Below are 18403 nucleotides of genomic sequence, written 5' to 3' on the forward strand. Positions count from 1 at the left end.
TATATATATATATATATATATATATATATATATATATATATATATACACACACACATCTATATATATAGATCTATATAGATATAAATATATAGATCTATATATATATATAGATCTATAGATCTATATAGATATAAATATATAGATCTATATATATATATAGATCTATATATATATATATATATATATATATATATATATATATATATATATATATATATATATATATATATATATATATATATATATATATATATATATATATATATATAATCTATATAGATCTATATAGATATAGATATGTCTATATATAGATATACACGCACACACACACAATATCAGTGGGGTGGGCCGTGGAAATGTCCACTAAGCCAACTGTATATGTATGTTGAGAGAAAAATGTGATGATTACATTTTTATCTTGAAAGTCAGACGCAGGAGCTACTTTATACGGTTAATATGCTGCATGGGTCTGGGACACAATACTCTGCTGAGTACTTTAAACTAGCTCCAGCTTGACCAGTGAAGAGATATTTGACTCCTTAATGACATCACGCAACAGTAAAGACTCAAACGAGCGTTTACAGTAATATTTTATTCAGAGGAACTAAACAGCACAATCAAGAAGAGACACGGAGCTTCATCTCAGACCAGGAAAAGCTGCAGGAAGACCAGAACAAGACCATTAGAGAGCAGAACAAGAACATTAGAGACCAGAACAAGACCATTAGAGACCAGAACAAGACCAGAAGAGACTCACTTTACTCTCCAGACGGCCGCACACTCTCGAACACTCCGGCCTCTCTCATGTAGTTGAACTCTTTGACGGAGTCGTACTGCTTGTAGAAGTCTGCATAGGCCTGCTTCCTGGGCTCCGTCACCCCATACTGGCAGAGCAGAGAGGTCAGTGTTTATAGAGACAGCAAGTAACAATATTATTATTAATGAGAGACACATGCTTTATGCAGGCATGAAAACGGGTCAGGGGTGAAAAAGGTGAGAAGGCTATTACCCCTCTAGGAGGTTCCGGGGGCATGCTCCCCCATAAGTAAAATTTTAACATGTCACTGGATCACTCTCACACCGACAAGGGGGGGTAGGAATGGACGACGGCTAATAGGGGACAAGTCATTAAATACTCGTCATGCATTATAATGCATTGCATATAATGTGTGCTGGTCTACTGCGAGCGCTAACTAGCAACTGCCGCTCTGTTTGGGTAAGTAAACAATGAAAATACAGCACAAAGTAAAAGGTGTCGTCAAGCTCCCCTACGACCACCAGAGGTAGCCGGAACGGTCCCAACCAGCAGCAGCTTGTTTATGACTAAATACGACTTTCTTAATGTATTTAGTCGGTAGCCTTGTAATGGTTACAGGACACATCCTACTACTACTGCTCTCAGTAACTTAAAAAAGTCGGAGTTCTACGTAAAATAAAAACACTGCACGTTAGAGAACTGGAAACATTGTTTCTTAGAAACAAGCCAAGGAAAAAAATTACACAAAATGAAGATATTTTGTGTACTTTTTTAATAAATCACAAGCAGCTAATTCACGAGGTGGAGTTATGTTTATGAACTCTCCACACGACCTCCAGACAACCCTCAAGTGTCCAGACAGTTTCTGGAGCTCGCAGCTGATTGGCCAAGGCTCCATGTCTCTGACCGAGTTTTTTTGAGACTCGGTTCAGCCTCTCGGCATCTTTGGGTGACCTCGTGGCTGACCTTGAAAGCGACGGCTGTCAGCAGCGACAGCGCGAAGGCGACGGGCAGGTGGAACCTCAGGCGCTTCGCCAGCAGCCCCCTCATCATCGGCTTGGGCAGAGACATGACGATCACCTGCAGGACACAGCACACCTTGGTTAAGGTCACTCACAATACACCTGGGTTAAGGTCCCGCACACCTGGGTTAAGGTCCCGCACACCTGGGTTAAGGTCACTCACAATACACCTGGGTTAAGGTCCATCACAATACACCTGGGTTAAGTTCTATCACACCTGGGTTAAGTTCTATCACACCTGGGTTAAGGTCTATCACACCTGGGTTAAGGTCTATCACACCTGGGTTAAGGTCTAGGGGACCAGAGGACAAGGAGACGATGACGTGACCCCTGAGTGATAAGAACAAGAGTCCTGTTCCACACTGCGGCTATCACAAACTTCATGTTGCTCCTCCTACATCATCATCCACTGTCAGCTAGAGACGAAGATAACAGACGTAGCTAACAGACGCAGCTAACAGACGTAACGTTAGCTCAGTTCGGGTCAAATAAAGAAGCTTCTTGTCTTTGCGTGTTACAAATTTTCTCTTGAAAAAACACCAGCAGATAACGTCACTCATATATTATTATAGAAATCATATTAAAGAATATATTAGTGTAAAAGTGAAATTAGCTTCCTTTAGCATGTAGCTAACGTTAGCCCGTTACAGCTACATAAACACAAATATAAACATAATTCTGGATGAATATTAAAACACATAAGTCGGTATTAATACACGCGATGCGCGTGTTGATGTACAAGTAAACACGTTTGAAGAGTACTTTGAAAGAATACTCACAAGTTTGGACTCACGACCTTCACAGCAACACAGTTGAGATTCTTTACCGGAAGTGGAAACGTTTCTCGACCGGAAAACCGCAGGGACAAAATTAGTTTCGCCAAAAAGCGAAGACATAGGAAGTGACGTCATGGAAACAGACGAAGATACAAGTTATTGTAGTTCAATTAATAAATATGTATTATATTTATTGTCTGTCATATGAACATAAGTTATATGAGTACACAGTCATCGAAATATATGGGTACATACACTGTGAAGACCTGGTGTTGTAGTAACAACGTGAGGCCACAAGAGGGCGGCAGAGGGACACGAGAGCGCTGTTGGACCTGCTGTTTGTTTGCACGTTGGATGATGCATTATTCATAGTGAGAAGAGACACATCTTCATCTCTGTTGTCTGATTTATAAAACTGTCTGATTTATAAAAACAGGCCAGTGAACGCCCCTCTGGTGAATTCTAAAGAGTTCAAAGGAGATGACTAAGCGTCCTCACTCGGACACTAGTCCTCCTTCAGCTGAGAGACGGTTCTGTTGAATGTGTTCATTGTTAGTCAGAAACGGTTTCATTTTATTGTAAATAATAAGGAAGCAAGTGAATGAGGAAGAAGGGGAAAAGAGGAAGGATGTACCGAAGGGTGGAGACGAGAGGTTTTCTTTTATTATCAGACAGGAAACACAACACCTAAGACCATCAGGGGAGATAAGAACCTGCATCATGAAGGGCGTTCTTCTACTCATCCTCCCTCTGGTGACAGGTAAACAGACAGGTAAACAAGTTCTAAACTAATCATCCTCCCTCTGGTGACACGTAAACAAGTAATAAACTACTTAGTTAGGTTTAAACAACTAAACTACTCAGTTAGGAGTAGTTCACAGTGTTTTGGGGTAAAACTAATAAAGTAATGTTGCTGTTAGGTGACAAATACATTATTACTTCTTGACCTATGCTGGGTACGAACAGTTTGGAATCTGGTTTGATTAAAGGAAACAAACAAGTCTTCAATCTGGTTTTGAAGGAGCCTTAGGTCTTCGAGGGTCTCTGAGGTTTCTTAGGGTCTCTGGGGGTCTCTGAGGGTCTCAGCAGACCTGCAGCTTTCAGGGACTTTGGACCAGAAGACCTGAACGCTGCTCCTCCGTGTTTAGTTCAGACTCTTGGAACAGGAAGTAGACCAACTGAGGGTTGTTTCTCATAAGCAGCAGATCAGATATATATTGAGGATTCACAAACCAGCAGCAGGGTCTTTAAGTCCATTCTTTGTTAGACAGCCCATGACATCATATATAATCATGTTCTCTGCAGATATCACAAGCTTCAGGAGGTCTCCAGCAATCGGCCAGACGTTCTCATACTGGTGTCAGTACCAGGCGGACACTTGGGGGAAGAAGTTCATCTGTCGGGGAGAATATTCGTTTGCCTGTGAGCGCCTGGTGAACACCACTCAGAAAACCAGAGGCAGGTTCTCCATGAAGGACGACACCCAGAAGAGGAATATCAGCGTCACAGTGACGAACATCAGCCAAGAGGACACTGGGACGTACTGGTGTGGAGCAGAGCACACTGGAAACACGACGTTCTTCAACCAGCTCGTGCTGACGGTCGGTGAGTCGTTACCTGACCCTGGGTCAGATTGTTGGAGGGTAACTGACACCTGCAGGCCACCGTATGTCCAACACTTACATAAAGTGGGAGGGGCTTAGATTAAGGTTATTTAGTTGTTTGCAACCTGCAACAAACCACTAGATGCCCCTAAAACGTACACACTGTGCCTTTAATGTTTACTATCATCAACCTCTGTATTGTAGTGAAAACAACAATAAGTACAGATGGTGATCGTATGAGATGCTTCTTAACTCGCTCATCAGATAACCTTCCGTTAGTGTCGCAGGAGGATTTAATAACAAACATGTATTTATTTTTAAGACACGTCTGTTTGCTTTCAGTCGAACCAACAAAACCCGCACCTCCTGGTACTGCTGCTGGGACTCCAGGTGAGAACCGCCGGAGGTCTCGACCCTCCGGCTGCAGGAGAGACTTGGTAGAGTTACTCTGGACCGCGTGACCATGAAGACATGACGTGTCTGTGTATCGTCCTGCAGAAAGTCTGCCGGTCCTCATCGCGGTGGCCATCTGTGGGGTCGTCCTGCTGCTGTCTGTGCTGCTGGGGATCCTCATCTACAGACGTAAGACATGTTACAACCACGTGGTCCTCATCTACTGACGTAAGACGTTACAACCACATAATCCTCATCTACTGACGTAAGACATGTTACAACCACATGATCCTCATCTACTGACGTAAGACATGTTACAACCACGTGATCCTCATCTACTGATGTAAGACATGTTACAACCACGTGACCCTCATCTACTGACGTAAGGATCTACTAGTTCTACTAGATCTACGGGTTCTTTTCGGGGGCAGACAGTCGTAGTGAAGTCCTCGTAGACGGAGACACAGCTGATGAAAAGTGGTGAAATGAATTCTCCTTCTCCGCCTATTCATTCATGTTTTGTTGTTTTTCTGTCAGGACGTTTAAGAAACAAAAGAAGTGCAGCAGCAGTGCAGCACATCAAAGAGGTTGGTGTCAGAATATGTGTTTATTTATATAATACATAATATACTAATAGTTATAGTATTATACGTATATTATTGTTTGATCTATAGGATGCAGTTTATGAAAAAGAGATGAGAAAGTGTTAAAAGAGTAATTAAGTCAGTACAGTGTTTATGCCTTTGTAATATCTGGTGAAGGTGTAATAACTGTGGTTCCTCTCTGGAAGGAGGTCGTCTACGAGGAGATCCAGAACCAAGAACCAGGACAGGAAGTCAGCACCATCTATGTCACCGTCGGCTTCCCCACGAGCCCCCCCCCCACCGGCTCGCTGCAATAAGCCAAGTTCATGCTTCTGCGTCAGGTCGACGGCGTAGCTACGGCGCAGGTACCGCGTCGACGCAGACCCCTCGTAGCCTGACGTGCACCTCCCCAAAGTCCTACTTTCAGAGGTGCCCGGGAGCAGCCGGTGCACTGGTCACCAAAAAGTGTCAGCATTATTTATGTTACGATGAATTGTTATTTTATTGTTCATTTATGTTTATATTTGTTTAATGAATCTTTAATTTTTAATGAATCTTTCTTCTGGATTGAAAGTTGTATCTTTTCATTGTGCATTTGTACTTTACTTGAGTATTTGTATGTTCTGCTACTTTAATAATATAAATAAAGAAGAGTTAAAACTACCCATGACGTCATTGAAATAAGCACGTTAATCAATATTAATATTATAATCCAGTCATGATGCATAATGAGTACTTTAGGTAGAAGAAGAAGAAGAAGAAGAAGAAGAAGAAGAAGAAGAAGAAGAAGAAGAAGAAGAAAAAGAAGAAGAAGAAGAACAAGAAGAAGAAGAAGAAGAAGAAGAAGAAGAAGAAGAAGAAGAAGAAGAAGAATTTGACGTGTCTTATCTTTGTGTTTTAAATGTGTTTGTATTTTAAAGCAGTTTGTTACAGGTTCTGAATCATTATTATTATTATTATTATTATTATTATTATTATTATTATTATTATTATTATTATTATTATTATTATTTCCACATAGGTAGAAGAAGTACTCAGTGTTTAAGTTAAAGTACTAGCACTTCCGTGTGAAAGGTCTGTATTCAAAAGATAAACAAACTATGAACATTCAAATACATTTAAACTAAAGGTAAAAATACTCATCGAGCAGAATACAATGAATATTATTGGATTATAATTAGTTAACTTTTCTCCTTCGTTAAGAAGCTGCAATATTATAAAATGAGCATGTGCAAAATGATCGTTAATATATATAATATATAATATACATTATTATGAAATTGAAAATTTCATAATAATGTCTTTTAACTAAATTGAAATGCACCGTGCATACTTTGAGAATATTTTGATTCTAATATTTTTTTGTAGTATTTTGGGATAGGACTACTTTAAGTAAAATATATGAATACTTCGTCCCTTACTTATTTTATTCTGTTTTCTGTAGCTTCATGTTTGCAGTCTTGCTTTTTATTTTTATTTTTTTTCGCCTCGCGGAACCTTTGTGCGTCCGTCTGTGTTTCCGCCGGTAGAAACAGCCGTCGGACCCTATAGAGGAGGCGACCGGAAGCGGCTTCTCGTTGCCACGTCGGGATTTTTGTGGAAGCAGTTTTCTTCATTCAGGATAAAATAAGGAACATTTTTCATTTATTGTTTGTTTGGAGCTTCCGCCGCTGTCATGGTGAGTTGAACAACTTTACGTAATTACGTCCGGTAAAGTTTAAACAGTTAGCTGATGACGCTCTAGCCTGTTAGCTGACAAGCTAACCCTTACAATGTGTCACTTTTATTCCTTCATGTTTTCATGATTTCAGGTTTCTGTCATCAACACAGTGGACACGTCGCACGAGGACATGGTGGTGAGTCTGTTATCATTATCATTAGTGATATTATGAGTATAATTATGGTTTAGACTCAAGGAGCAGATGATTGAAGCTAAAGATAGTGCTAGTACTAATACACACTAAAATACTGTTACAATGCAAGTACTTGTACCACACAGTAAAACATTCAGTTACAGTAGAAGTACTAATAGCACGCTGTAAAAGTAGTCTGTTGTAGTAAAATTACCACTTGTTACAGTTCAAACGTCATTGATTACAAATACCTCAAAACTATTTTAATAATTAGAAGCACTCGTTGTTTTTTGTTAATCGAGTCATTGATTAATTCATTAATTAACTAATTGATTCAGCTGCGCCTGAATCCACTGATTGTGTTATAAATGTGTTTATTATTGTTATAAATGAGTTTATTATTATAAACATAGTTAGCTCTGGTTTTCTTCTAAACTTTGAGCAAGTATTTATATTTCAGTTGGTTCAAGAGGTGGTTGTTGTTGTTGTATATTTATTGTCTTGTGCACAACAGCTGCAACACTCATGTTGTTGTTTATTATTTCTCCTCAGCACGATGCTCAGATGGACTACTACGGGACTCGGCTCGCCACCTGCTCCTCCGATCGCACCGTGAAGATCTTTGACGTGAGGAACGGAGGTCAGATCCTGGTGGCCGACCTCAGAGGGTAAGAGACCCAACCCTAAAACCTTAAAACCCCAGAACCCTAAAACCCAGACCCAGCAGCTCCATGACGTTCCTCAGTCCTCTCTGTAAACTGTCCCGTGTCCCTGCAGCCACGAGGGCCCCGTGTGGCAGGTGGCCTGGGCTCACCCGATGTTCGGCAACGTTCTGGCGTCCTGCTCCTACGACCGCAAAGTCATCGTCTGGAAGGAGGAGAACGGCTCCTGGGACAAGATGTACGAGTACTGCGGGCACGAGTCGTCAGGTGGGTGAACCCTCCGGTTCTGTGGAGTCTTTGCTCCTGTGGTGACCTGCAGATCCTCTGGTTCTGTGAAGTCTCTCCTCCTGTACTGACCTGCAGAGCCTCCGTGTCTTCGCAGTGAACTCTGTCTGCTGGGGGCCGTACGACTTCGGGCTGATTCTTGCCTGTGGAAGCTCTGACGGAGCCATCTCTCTGCTGACGCTGACGGGAGACCAGCAGTGGGACGTGAAGAAGATCAGCAACGCACACACAGTGAGAGACACACGCACACACACTCCTGTAACCGTGGTTTAAAGCCATGTTAAAGCTGCGTCTTCACGCCTCGCTGCTCGTTCCTCAGATCGGCTGCAACGCCGTGAGCTGGGCGCCGGCCGTCGTCCCCGGCAGCCTCATGGAGCAGCCGTCGGGTCAGACGCCGCGCTGCGTGAAGCGCTTCGTGTCCGGAGGCTGCGACAACCTGGTGAAGCTCTGGAAGTACGTCTGAGGCCCGAGAGGCGTTCAGGGACCGCGGGTCGCTTCAGTTACCTGAAGATATCCTGATGTCTCAGGATCCGTACAATACTAAATATGAATAAAATTATCATTACAATAGTAAAATACAAACAGTGAAGATGTTATAAATATATATGTAAACATCTGCTTGTCCCTCAGGGAGGAGGACGGCCAGTGGAAGGAGGACCAGAAGCTGGAGGCTCACAGTGATTGGGTGAGAGACGTCGGCTGGGCCCCGTCCATCGGGCTGCCAACCAGCACCATCGCCAGCTGCTCCCAGGTACTACTACTCTGTAGTACTAATACTCGGTAGTACTAATCTACTCGGTTCAGGGTGAATATTTACATGTTGTTTCCTCGCCTCCTTCCCTCATAGGACGGGCGTGTCTTCATCTGGACCTGTGACGACCCGGCGGGAAACACCTGGACGGCCAAACTGCTGCACAAGTTCAACGACGTGGTCTGGCACGTCAGCTGGTCCATCACCGGGAACATCCTGGCCGTCTCCGGGGGAGACAACAAGGTGAGGGTCTGCAGGGGTGAGGGTCAGGGTACCCGTGGTCCATGTAGTGTAAACTCCCTGTGACCCGTGTAGTGTAAACTCCTCGTGACTCGTGTAGTTAAACGCGCCGTGACTTGTGTAGTTAAACTCCCCGTGACTCGTGTAGTTTAACTCCCCGTGACTCGTGCGCTCCCCTGCAGGTGACGCTGTGGAAGGAGTCCATGGACGGGCAGTGGGCGTGTATCAGTGACGTCAGCAAAGGGCAGGGCGCCGTGTCCTCCATCACAGACACGCAGCAGAGCGAGCAGTGACCCGCCTCCACGATGACGCCACCAACATCATCATCGCCATCATCGTCATGGATTCTTACGAATCACAACCTTCATCAGGAGAGAAAGGAACCTCCAACAGGACTGTTTCCCATGATGCTTTGCTCCTCAAACATTCCACCAGCGGAGAACCAGACAATGGGCTGATTCTCCTGTGGAACACGTCCAGTGAAATACACTTAATGAGTTATTCAGAGAACTATTGATTCGCACGCGCACACATACACACATACACACACACACACACACACACACACACACACACACACTTACATTAATAAAAACGTGATGTTTTTCATATTCGTTGTAATTAAATAAATCTATTAAAAACACAAAGTTGTGTTTCTTTGTGTCTTTGCAGCAGTTTGACCTTTAGTCTGTTTTTATTAATGAAGCGTTCTTGATTTGATTCTCAGTGAACTTTTACTTTGAAATATCATTGCGTTCATACGATTGGCTAAGAGATGATCGTGTGACAATGTTGGGAGGCCTCAAACTGGTGTTTGATGACATCATGCTGGTGTTCGATGACATCATGCTGGTGTTTGATGACCTCATACTGGTGTGTGATGACATACTAGTGCTTGATGACATACTGGTGTTTGATTACATCATACTGGTTCTTGATGACATCATGCTGGTGCTTGATGACATACTGTTGTTTCAAGACATCATACTGGTGTTTTCTGTTCTCTACCTGTCCAGGTTCTTTGTTCTCTACCAGGTTCTCTGTTCTCTCATCATCCAGCACCTGTTTGTTCCCAAAGAACAGTTAACTTACAGTCAGACACTCTGGATATCTGACACCTCATCTCTGTGCAGCTGCAGCGTGACTCCGCCTCCTCTGACTCCGCCCCTTCAGAGTTGTTTAAAAAGCCCTGAGTCAGCTGTCTGAGTTGTCTCAGTGGTCTAGTTCTCTCCGTCTCTCATCTCGTTCTTCATCTTCTCAATAACCTCATTATCCTCATCGTCAGCTTTCTCCATTGTCGTCATCCAGCGGTCTGTTTTACATTTTATACTCGTCTTTATAGATATAACTCTCTCTCCACCTCTCTCTCTCCTCCACCTGTCTCTATACACCTCTCTCCTCCATCTCTCTCTCCTCCACCTCTCTCCTCCACCATGAGTCTGAGTCGCACCAAGAGGATCAGCTCCGGTGGTTCGGTCCGGAGCACCAGCGGGTCCAGGAGGCTGAGCGGCTTCGGCCCCGGTCAGGGGGCCTTCAGCGGGGGGTCCTTGAGCAGCGGGTCTCTGTACGCCGGCCCCGGCGGGTCCCACCACCACGGCCCGGGGGCCCCGCTGGCCCCCCTGTCCGTCAACAGGAGCCTGCTGGCCCCCCTCAACTTGGAGATCGACCCCAGCCTGTCCCTGAGCCGGGCCCACGAGAAGGAGCAGATCAAGAGCCTCAACAACCGCTTCGCCACCTTCATCGACAAGGTAGAGACTCACACCTGCATGTCTTTCTGAACCTCGTCTCTCTGGAGCTCATCTTTCTGGAGCTCGTCTTTCTGGAGCTCGTCTCTCTGGAGCTCGTCTCTCTGGAGCATGTCTCTCTGGAGCATGTCTCTCTGGAGCATGTCTCTCTGGAGCTCATCTTTCTGGAGCATGTCTCTCGAGCTCATCTTTCTGGAGCTCGTCTTTCTGGAGCATGTCTTTCTGGAGCATGTCTTTCTGGAGCATGTCTCTCTGGAGCTCATCTCTCTGGAGCATGTCTCTCGAGCTCATCTTTCTGGAGCTCGTCTTTCTGGAGCATGTCTTTCTGGAGCATGTCTTTCTGGAGCTCGTCTCTCTGGAGCATGTCTCTCTGGAGCTCATCTTTCTGGAGCTCGTCTTTCTGGAGCTCATCTTTCTGAACCTCGTCTCTCTGGAGCTCGTCTTTCTGGAGCATGTCTTTCTGGAGCATGTCTCTCTGGAGCTCATCTTTCTGGAGCTCGTCTTTCTGGAGCTCGTCTCTCTGGAGCTCATCTTTCTGGAGCTCGTCTCTCTGGAGCATGTCTTTCTGGAGCATGTCTTTCTGGAGCTCGTCTTTCTGGAGCATGTCTCTCTGGAGCTCATCTTTCTGGAGCTCATCTTTCTGGAGCTGGTGGTTCTCACGGACTCGGTGTCGCGCTCACAAAGGAGCTTTGTTGCTGCTCACTAGAGACGCTGCCGGCTCCACAGATCAACTCCTCCTGCTCATTGTGTGAGAACTGATTCTCCTGTGACTCGTCTGCTCCATAAAAGCACATGAATACAGAAAAAGAGCAAAACACATGCAGCATTTTAATCCTCTTTATAGACACACATGAGTAATGTGTGCAAATATTTGTGTGAAATAAATCCAGTAGTGCCAATAATCCAATTCCAATAATCCTAAAGTATACAGTCTTACATGTAATATAATTATTTCTTCTTCTTCTTCTTCTTCTTCTTCTTCTTCTTCTGAGTTAAACCCTGGACGTAATCGTGTAACCCGACCCTCCTGATAAAGACCTGTTTCCCCTCATTATTCTAATTATTATTAATCAGCTTTAATTTACCATCAAGAGGGCCACTGTTCCTCTGGGAAACATGATTATTGATCCTCTTCAGAAACATGATTATTGATCCGGGTTGGGGCAGAATACCCGCCGATCAGAGGAAGCTCCAAAAGGAGCAGAGCCTCTGGCTCCCGGCAGCATTCACAGCCTGAATCAGTAGACATTTGAGCTCTCCGCCTCATTGAGCCGAAGAGCTGTAACTTGAGGAAGGAGGTCGCGGACAGAGAGCCTTTGTGAGGCAGGAACAACGGGAGGACTCGTCTCCTCAGGCAGGAAACCGGAGCGCGACACCGATGAGGCCGTGAGATGGAGCGACGACGCTGCTCTTCATCTGTCATCGTTTCATGTTTTCATGAATCTAGTTTGGTTGGAAAAGATGAGAGCCTTTGCTCATTTATGTTCATTTCTGGGTTTATTTGGCCCAAATGTTACAAAATCACCTCTAAAGAACTGAACATGAGATTAAAACGATAAAGTTCTTGCTTCCTTCCATAAGCATGCAGAGAACCAATAGGATCATCATCCAGGAACGACTCCTACGAGTGAAGACATGAACTACCGGCAAAGGGAATGAATGATGAGTAATCATGTTGAATGACTCGTGAACAACATGGCGAGCAGAAGCACAGAGAGTTTAACGTGTCCATGTTGGTACCGGTCACGTCAGAACATCCAACGTGCGTTCTCCTCCCTCAGGTCCGTTTCCTGGAACAGCAGAACAAGATGCTGGAGACCAAGCTGGACCTGCTGCAGGCCCAGGGGCTGAGCCGCTCCAACGTGGAGCCCCTGTTCGAGGCCTACATGGCGGGTCTGCGGCGCCAGATGGACCTGGTCCACAACGACAGGACCAAGCTGGACGGGGAGCTGAGGAACATGCAGGGCCTGGTGGAGGACTACAAGCACAAGTACGGGGCGGGTGGGGTCGTGAGGTCATGGGTCACGAGGTCGTAATGTCATGAGGTTGTGATGTCATAAGATCATGAGGTTGTGATGTCATGAGGTCACTTCATCTGTGTCTCTGTTACAGATATGAGGACGAGATCAACAAGAGGAACAACCTGGAGAACGACTTTGTGATCCTAAAAAAGGTCAGGACACACACACACACACACACACACACACACACACACACACACACACACACACACACATACACTACTACTACTGACTGCTGGTCTCTGGTCCAGGACGTGGACTCAGCCTATCTGGTGAAGGCCGACCTGGAGGATAAAGTCGGAGCTCTGACGGATGAAATCAACTTCCTGCGTAACGTGTACGAGGAGGTAGGCTGTATTTCTTTATATGTACTTCCTTCATGGCTCCGTCTCACTCGAGACTTTACGGTTTGATGCCTCGCTCTTCTTCTGTCACTTGCTCTTCTTCTGTTGACGTCCGTCCCGTCTGTTGTTGTCCGGCTGCAGGAGCTGCGGGAGCTGCAGGCCGGCATCAAGGACACGTCGGTGGTGCTGCAGATGGACAACAGCCGCAGCCTGAACATGGAGAGCATCGTGGCCGAGGTCAAGGCCCAGTACGAGGACATTGCGGCCCGCAGCCGAGAGGAGGCCGAGGCCTGGTACAAGAGCAAAGTGAGGCTACACGCATGTGCAGTGTATAGACACACACACACAAGAGACAACAAAGGAGAAGATTCAGAGTGAAATCCAACACGGAAACAGACACCAGAAGACATTTGAGAGGATCGGGTTTGGAGGAAGTATTCAGATCCTTTACTGAAGTAAAAGTACACAGATCACACGATACAAATACTGAGAGATGAAGCTTACCATGTGGCTGAAGTAAAGGTCTAGAGTATCAGCAGCAAGATGAATTATTGATTCATAAGCAGCAATGTTGATCAGTTTCACCGTCTTTTATAACTGATTGTATGTTTTATTTGTAAAACCTTTGCCTGAGAAGTAAACAGGAAATTAGTGTTAATTAAATGTGTAAAAAGTCAAATATTTTCCTCTAAAATTTGGAGTAGAATATTTCAGTAACGTACCTCTGACGTGTACTTAAATACAGTTGAGTAAATGCACTGAAAGGATCAGTGATCCTCCTGAGCAACTGTGACGCTTGAAGGCGATTCTGAGCCCCTCGTCATCAGACCAGCTGTGTTCAGGCTCACGCTGACCTCCCTCCTGCAGGTGGACCAGATGTCGGTGCAGGCGAGTCAGTACGGAGACGAGCTGCGCCTCGTGAAGGGAGAGGTCGCCGAGGTCAACCGTCTGATCAGCCGCCTGCAGAGCGAGATAGAGGCCGTGAAAGCTCAGGTAGCGTCCAGCTTTAGATCAACGCAGATCATCTTTTTAGATCGTGGTAAATCATTTCATGATATAGTTCTCAGATGCATGGATGATGTGTTGCTCCGCCCTCAGCGAGGCGGTCTGGAGAACCAGCTGATTGAAGCCGAGGAACGTGGAGAGCTGGCCGTGAAAGAGGCCAAAGCCCGGACCAGAGACCTGGAGGACGCTCTGCAGAGGGCCAAACAAGACATGGCCCGGCAGCTCCGAGAGTACCAGGTACAGGGTACTCCTCTGGTTGTATAGAAGTCTAAGCTTCATGTGTTAAAGCTGCATTCTCTCTCCTGACTACCAGGGAGGTGACTCCTCTGGTTGTATAGAAGTCTATGAGAAAATGACTCTACTTCTCTAGTTGTCTGTGTTTTCTCTTCATCAACGTTAAACAGATTAAAGGAGTTTTCTTCTTCTCCTGCAGGACCTGATGAACCTGAAACTGGCTCTGGACATCGAGATTGCCACCTACAGGAAGCTGCTGGAGGGAGAGGAGGACAGGTGAGAAGAGGAGGAGGAGGAAGAGGAGGAGGAGGAGTCTTCTTCATTAGAAATCAACACCAACACAAACTTTTTGTCTCTCCTTCTGCAGACTGGGTCATCAGTCCATCCTTAACATCCAGACTTTCTCCAACTCCAGTAAGTAACCGACTCCCTGAGGAAGGTGAAGAAGACCTTGTTCTCTAAACGATGAAATCTCCATGACTGCAGAACATGTGGCCTTCGAAAAGAAATATAGTTAATGTGTTTGTCTTATATTGCATTTAGATTTCAAACAAAGTGACTTACAATAAGTCTTCAGGGTTTTTTATTCAACCGTACGTCTTCCCAAAGAAACAAATAGAAGTCCAACGGACACTGAACTGCTTTCAGTCTAATTAGATATCAAGGTAGCTAGGTAGCTATATAGCTAAGACATAGGGGTCTAGGTCACTAGGTAGCTAGGTAGCTAGATATCTAGGTATTTAGGTATCGAGGTAACTAGCTATAGTTAGCTAGGTATTAGGTATTTACGTATTGAGGTATTTAGGTATATAGGTAGCTTGGGAGCTTGGTATCTAGATATTTAGATAGCTAGGTAGCTAGTTATCCAGATATCCAGGTATATAGGTATCTAAGTATCTAGGTATTTAGGTATCGAGGTTTCAAGGCATCAAGGCCTTCAGATAGCTAGGTATCTAAGTAGCTAAGTAGCTAGGTATCTAAGAAGCTAGGTAGCTAGATATATAGGTATCTAGGTATCTGAGTAGCTAGGTAACTAGCCAGCTGGCTAACTCCACCATGCTTTCCTGCTGCTCCAACAGAAGATCGTCTCTTCTGTTCATGTTCGTTCCTTTGCTGTGAAAGAGTTTGTGGAGGAAGACTGAAGTTGTTAAATCATACTTGTTTACTCTTCACAACGTTCATACTCTTTATTTATTCTCATGATTGACAACTTGATATGAGTCTTAATTGTATGTTTCCTCTAGTGTTCCTCATATAATGTGTTGTGTTCTCCAGGTACTAAAAGTACTAACGGGTTCCACGGCATCAGCAGCTCTGCTGCTCCCAAGCTGCTGATCAAGACCACGGAGACCCGAGACAGCTCCCGCTACAGCTCCCACTGAGGGCCAGCAGTACACAAAGCAGTACTTTAGGACACGTCTGTGGTACTTGTACTTGACTTGAGTATTTCCCTTTCATGCTACTTCCTTCCTCTGCTGCACAAATGTTGTACTTTTTACGAAATGTATCTAATAAATCATATGAAAATATGCAACGTTCAGCTGAAACAATTCAATCAATCAATAATCAATTCATTAGACGAATTATTAGCAGTTAGTTTGTTTTTCCTTTAACGTTATACATGTAATCATGTTCGTGTATTAGTAATAATGTTTATGCATTAGCCATAATGTGTCTGTATATTAGTGTTTATGCATTAGTCATCATGGTTATGTATTAGTAATACTATTTATCTATAATATTCATGTATTAGTAATAGTGTTTATGCATTAGCCATAATGTGTTAGTATATTAGTGTTTATGCATTAGTTGGTAAATGTATAATGGTTAGGTATTGGTAATTATATTCATATATTAGTCATAATATCACATGTTAATGTATGAGTAATAATGTTTATGTATTCCTAATCATCTTTATGGTTTAGTAGTAATAATATGAATTTATTAGTCATAATGTTTAAATATTAGTAATGTGTATCTAGTCAAAATGGTTATGTATTAGTCATAATGTTCATGTATTAGTAATAATATTCATGTTTTAGTAACAATGTTTATGTATTAGGTGTCACTTTGGGATTCAAGGGGTTGCAAAGTCATCAACAATGAAAATAATTATTAGTTAATAGTTCAACCAGATACAGGAGTTAAATCCTGCTTTTACATTTAAGATTAAGATCAATAATATAATGATAGAATATATATGTAGTAGAACAGTATTTAAATATACTGATGTACTTGTACTGTAGGAACATTCCACTGTATCAGAGTATCTTTACTGTAGTACTTATACTGCCAAAGGCTGCAGTACTTCCTCCAGCAGCATGAAGGCACCAGGAGCATCTGCAGCTGGAACCTTGAACTACTCACTCTGCTCCCTGCACAATGTATGAAGAAATACGATTAAATATACGCAGAAAACTGTATTCTCTGCACAATGTAAGAAGAAATACTATTAAATATACACAGAAAACTAAAAGTAGCAATCTGTGAATTATTTCTGATATTATTCACTTCATTAAGATTGTTATGTTTTTACTGTCCAGAGGGAGGACCAAGTCCTTGATCCTTCAGTCACCAGGCCTCCAGTCTTTGTCCCGAGTCAAGTCCTGAGTCAAGTCCCAAGTACTGAGCCAAGTCCTGAGTCAAGTTCTGAGTCAAGTCCTTGTAATCAGAGGAACTAGAAGTCTTCCTCTACGTAGTTGTTGTGTTTACATCTCTTTATTATTTTCTGCTGTTGCCTTCCTGAATGAAATAATAAAAATTCCAAAACGGGAATATTTTCAACAAAACCTATTTTTATATAACTATCCTCTACAATATATCTTAGATATGTGTATCTTATAAAGTATGATTAACACTCAAACTATGATACTGAGTCAGTAAAATGAATACATTGTGTGCCGTGGACCAGTTGAAGTTGCTCTGTGGGACAAAACAACAATAATAATAACACAATAAACCAGCCAACAGCAGTTACAATGAAAGCAGCACAAATATGAATCCATAAATATCAGATAATAATAAAACCTTTTACTGATCAATCAATACTTGTATTCTACTGATAATACTGACATGCTTTTACTTTAGTCAAGGTTATGAACGCAGGACTTTAACCTTCAGAGTGTGGTATTAGTACTTTGCAGTAAAGTTCGACATCATGTACACCAAGCGGGCCTCCATCTACTGTAGGAGAGGGCAATGAGGAGGGGGAGTTCTCAGAGGCCAGAGAGGATATGGCCGCCCTGGAGAAGGACTACGAGGAGGTGGGGCTCAGCACCGGGGACAACGAAGAGGAGGGGACGAGTACTAGACCTGAGGGAGAGGAGGGGGACGAGTACGAGACCTGATGAAGAGGAGGGGATGTGATGAAGAGGCTCCTGTGGTGTGTTGAACAGACAGGAAGTGCAAGCGTTAAAGAGGAAGTAGAGTGGGTCATATCGTGAAGATGTTTATTTTCATGAATGAGTTCAAATGTTAAATGTTTTTATCCTTCATGTGGTAAAGTGTTAAAGTTCTGTATGCAATAAAGTTTATGTGGCCTGTTTATGACCAGTTGTATTTATTATTATTATTATTATTATTATTATTATTATTGTGACTTGTGTTTCTGGTGATGAATCAAGCCAGTAGAAGCAATAACATTTTAATTATTCTACAACTATTTTACTGATTGATCAGTTAAATAATAATTTCTTCCAGAAAATACTGTCGGCATGTAATTATATATATATATATGTATATATATATATATATATATATATATATATATATATATATATATATATATATATATATATATATATATATGTCTATATATCTATATAAATCTATATAGATATATATACATATATATATATAGATATTTATATATAGATATAGATATAGATATATAGATATATGTATATATTATAATGCAGCCGAAACCCAAAGATCAAAGTCTTTAAATCTTGAATAAAGAAATGTAAATATAACGTTTCTCTCTTAACTACAGCAGCAAAGCATTGTGGGAAAACTACATGAAATATCTTCTCAGATTCACAACAGTTAAAAGTATCGTTTAACTCAATAACTACAAACCCCATGATGCACCGGGAACCCTCAGCTCTCTGCGCATGCGCCGCCTGGT

At 43.1% G+C, this 18403-nt stretch overlaps 3 protein-coding genes across 3 annotated transcripts; 2 read left to right on the plus strand and 1 right to left on the minus strand.

Annotated features, from left to right (window-relative positions):
* Window positions 1-578: 578 nt before the first annotated feature.
* cox6c (cytochrome c oxidase subunit 6C) lies at window positions 579-2631 on the minus strand. Its single transcript, XM_068594678.1, has 4 exons — window positions 2560-2631; window positions 1725-1838; window positions 759-885; window positions 579-658 (listed from the first exon to the last, which is right to left on the minus strand). The coding sequence occupies exons 2-3, from the start codon at window positions 1827-1829 to the stop codon at window positions 760-762; spliced, it is 231 nt and encodes a 76-aa protein (XP_068450779.1). The 5' UTR covers window positions 1830-1838; window positions 2560-2631; the 3' UTR covers window positions 579-658; window position 759.
* A 4045-nt stretch (window positions 2632-6676) lies between these two features.
* On the plus strand, window positions 6677-9575 carry sec13 (SEC13 homolog, nuclear pore and COPII coat complex component). Its single transcript, XM_068594445.1, has 9 exons — window positions 6677-6815; window positions 6949-6993; window positions 7543-7658; window positions 7768-7919; window positions 8035-8168; window positions 8257-8390; window positions 8568-8688; window positions 8785-8931; window positions 9111-9575. Exons 1-9 carry the CDS (start codon window positions 6813-6815, stop codon window positions 9219-9221), a joined length of 963 nt encoding a protein of 320 aa, XP_068450546.1. The 5' UTR covers window positions 6677-6812; the 3' UTR covers window positions 9222-9575.
* Window positions 9576-10361: 786 nt separating this feature from the next.
* si:dkey-222f2.1 (keratin, type II cytoskeletal 8) lies at window positions 10362-15659 on the plus strand. Its single transcript, XM_068593830.1, has 10 exons — window positions 10362-10676; window positions 12455-12663; window positions 12786-12846; window positions 12946-13041; window positions 13180-13344; window positions 13906-14031; window positions 14137-14280; window positions 14477-14553; window positions 14645-14691; window positions 15553-15659. The coding sequence occupies exons 1-10, from the start codon at window positions 10362-10364 to the stop codon at window positions 15657-15659; spliced, it is 1347 nt and encodes a 448-aa protein (XP_068449931.1).
* Window positions 15660-18403: the final 2744 nt, after the last annotated feature.

This window comes from Clinocottus analis, unplaced genomic scaffold (genome assembly GCF_023055335.1).
Source record: "Clinocottus analis isolate CAN_PGR_092001 unplaced genomic scaffold, fCliAna1.0.p SCAF_3, whole genome shotgun sequence".
In the NCBI taxonomy this organism is placed as follows: Eukaryota; Metazoa; Chordata; class Actinopteri; order Perciformes; family Cottidae; genus Clinocottus; species Clinocottus analis.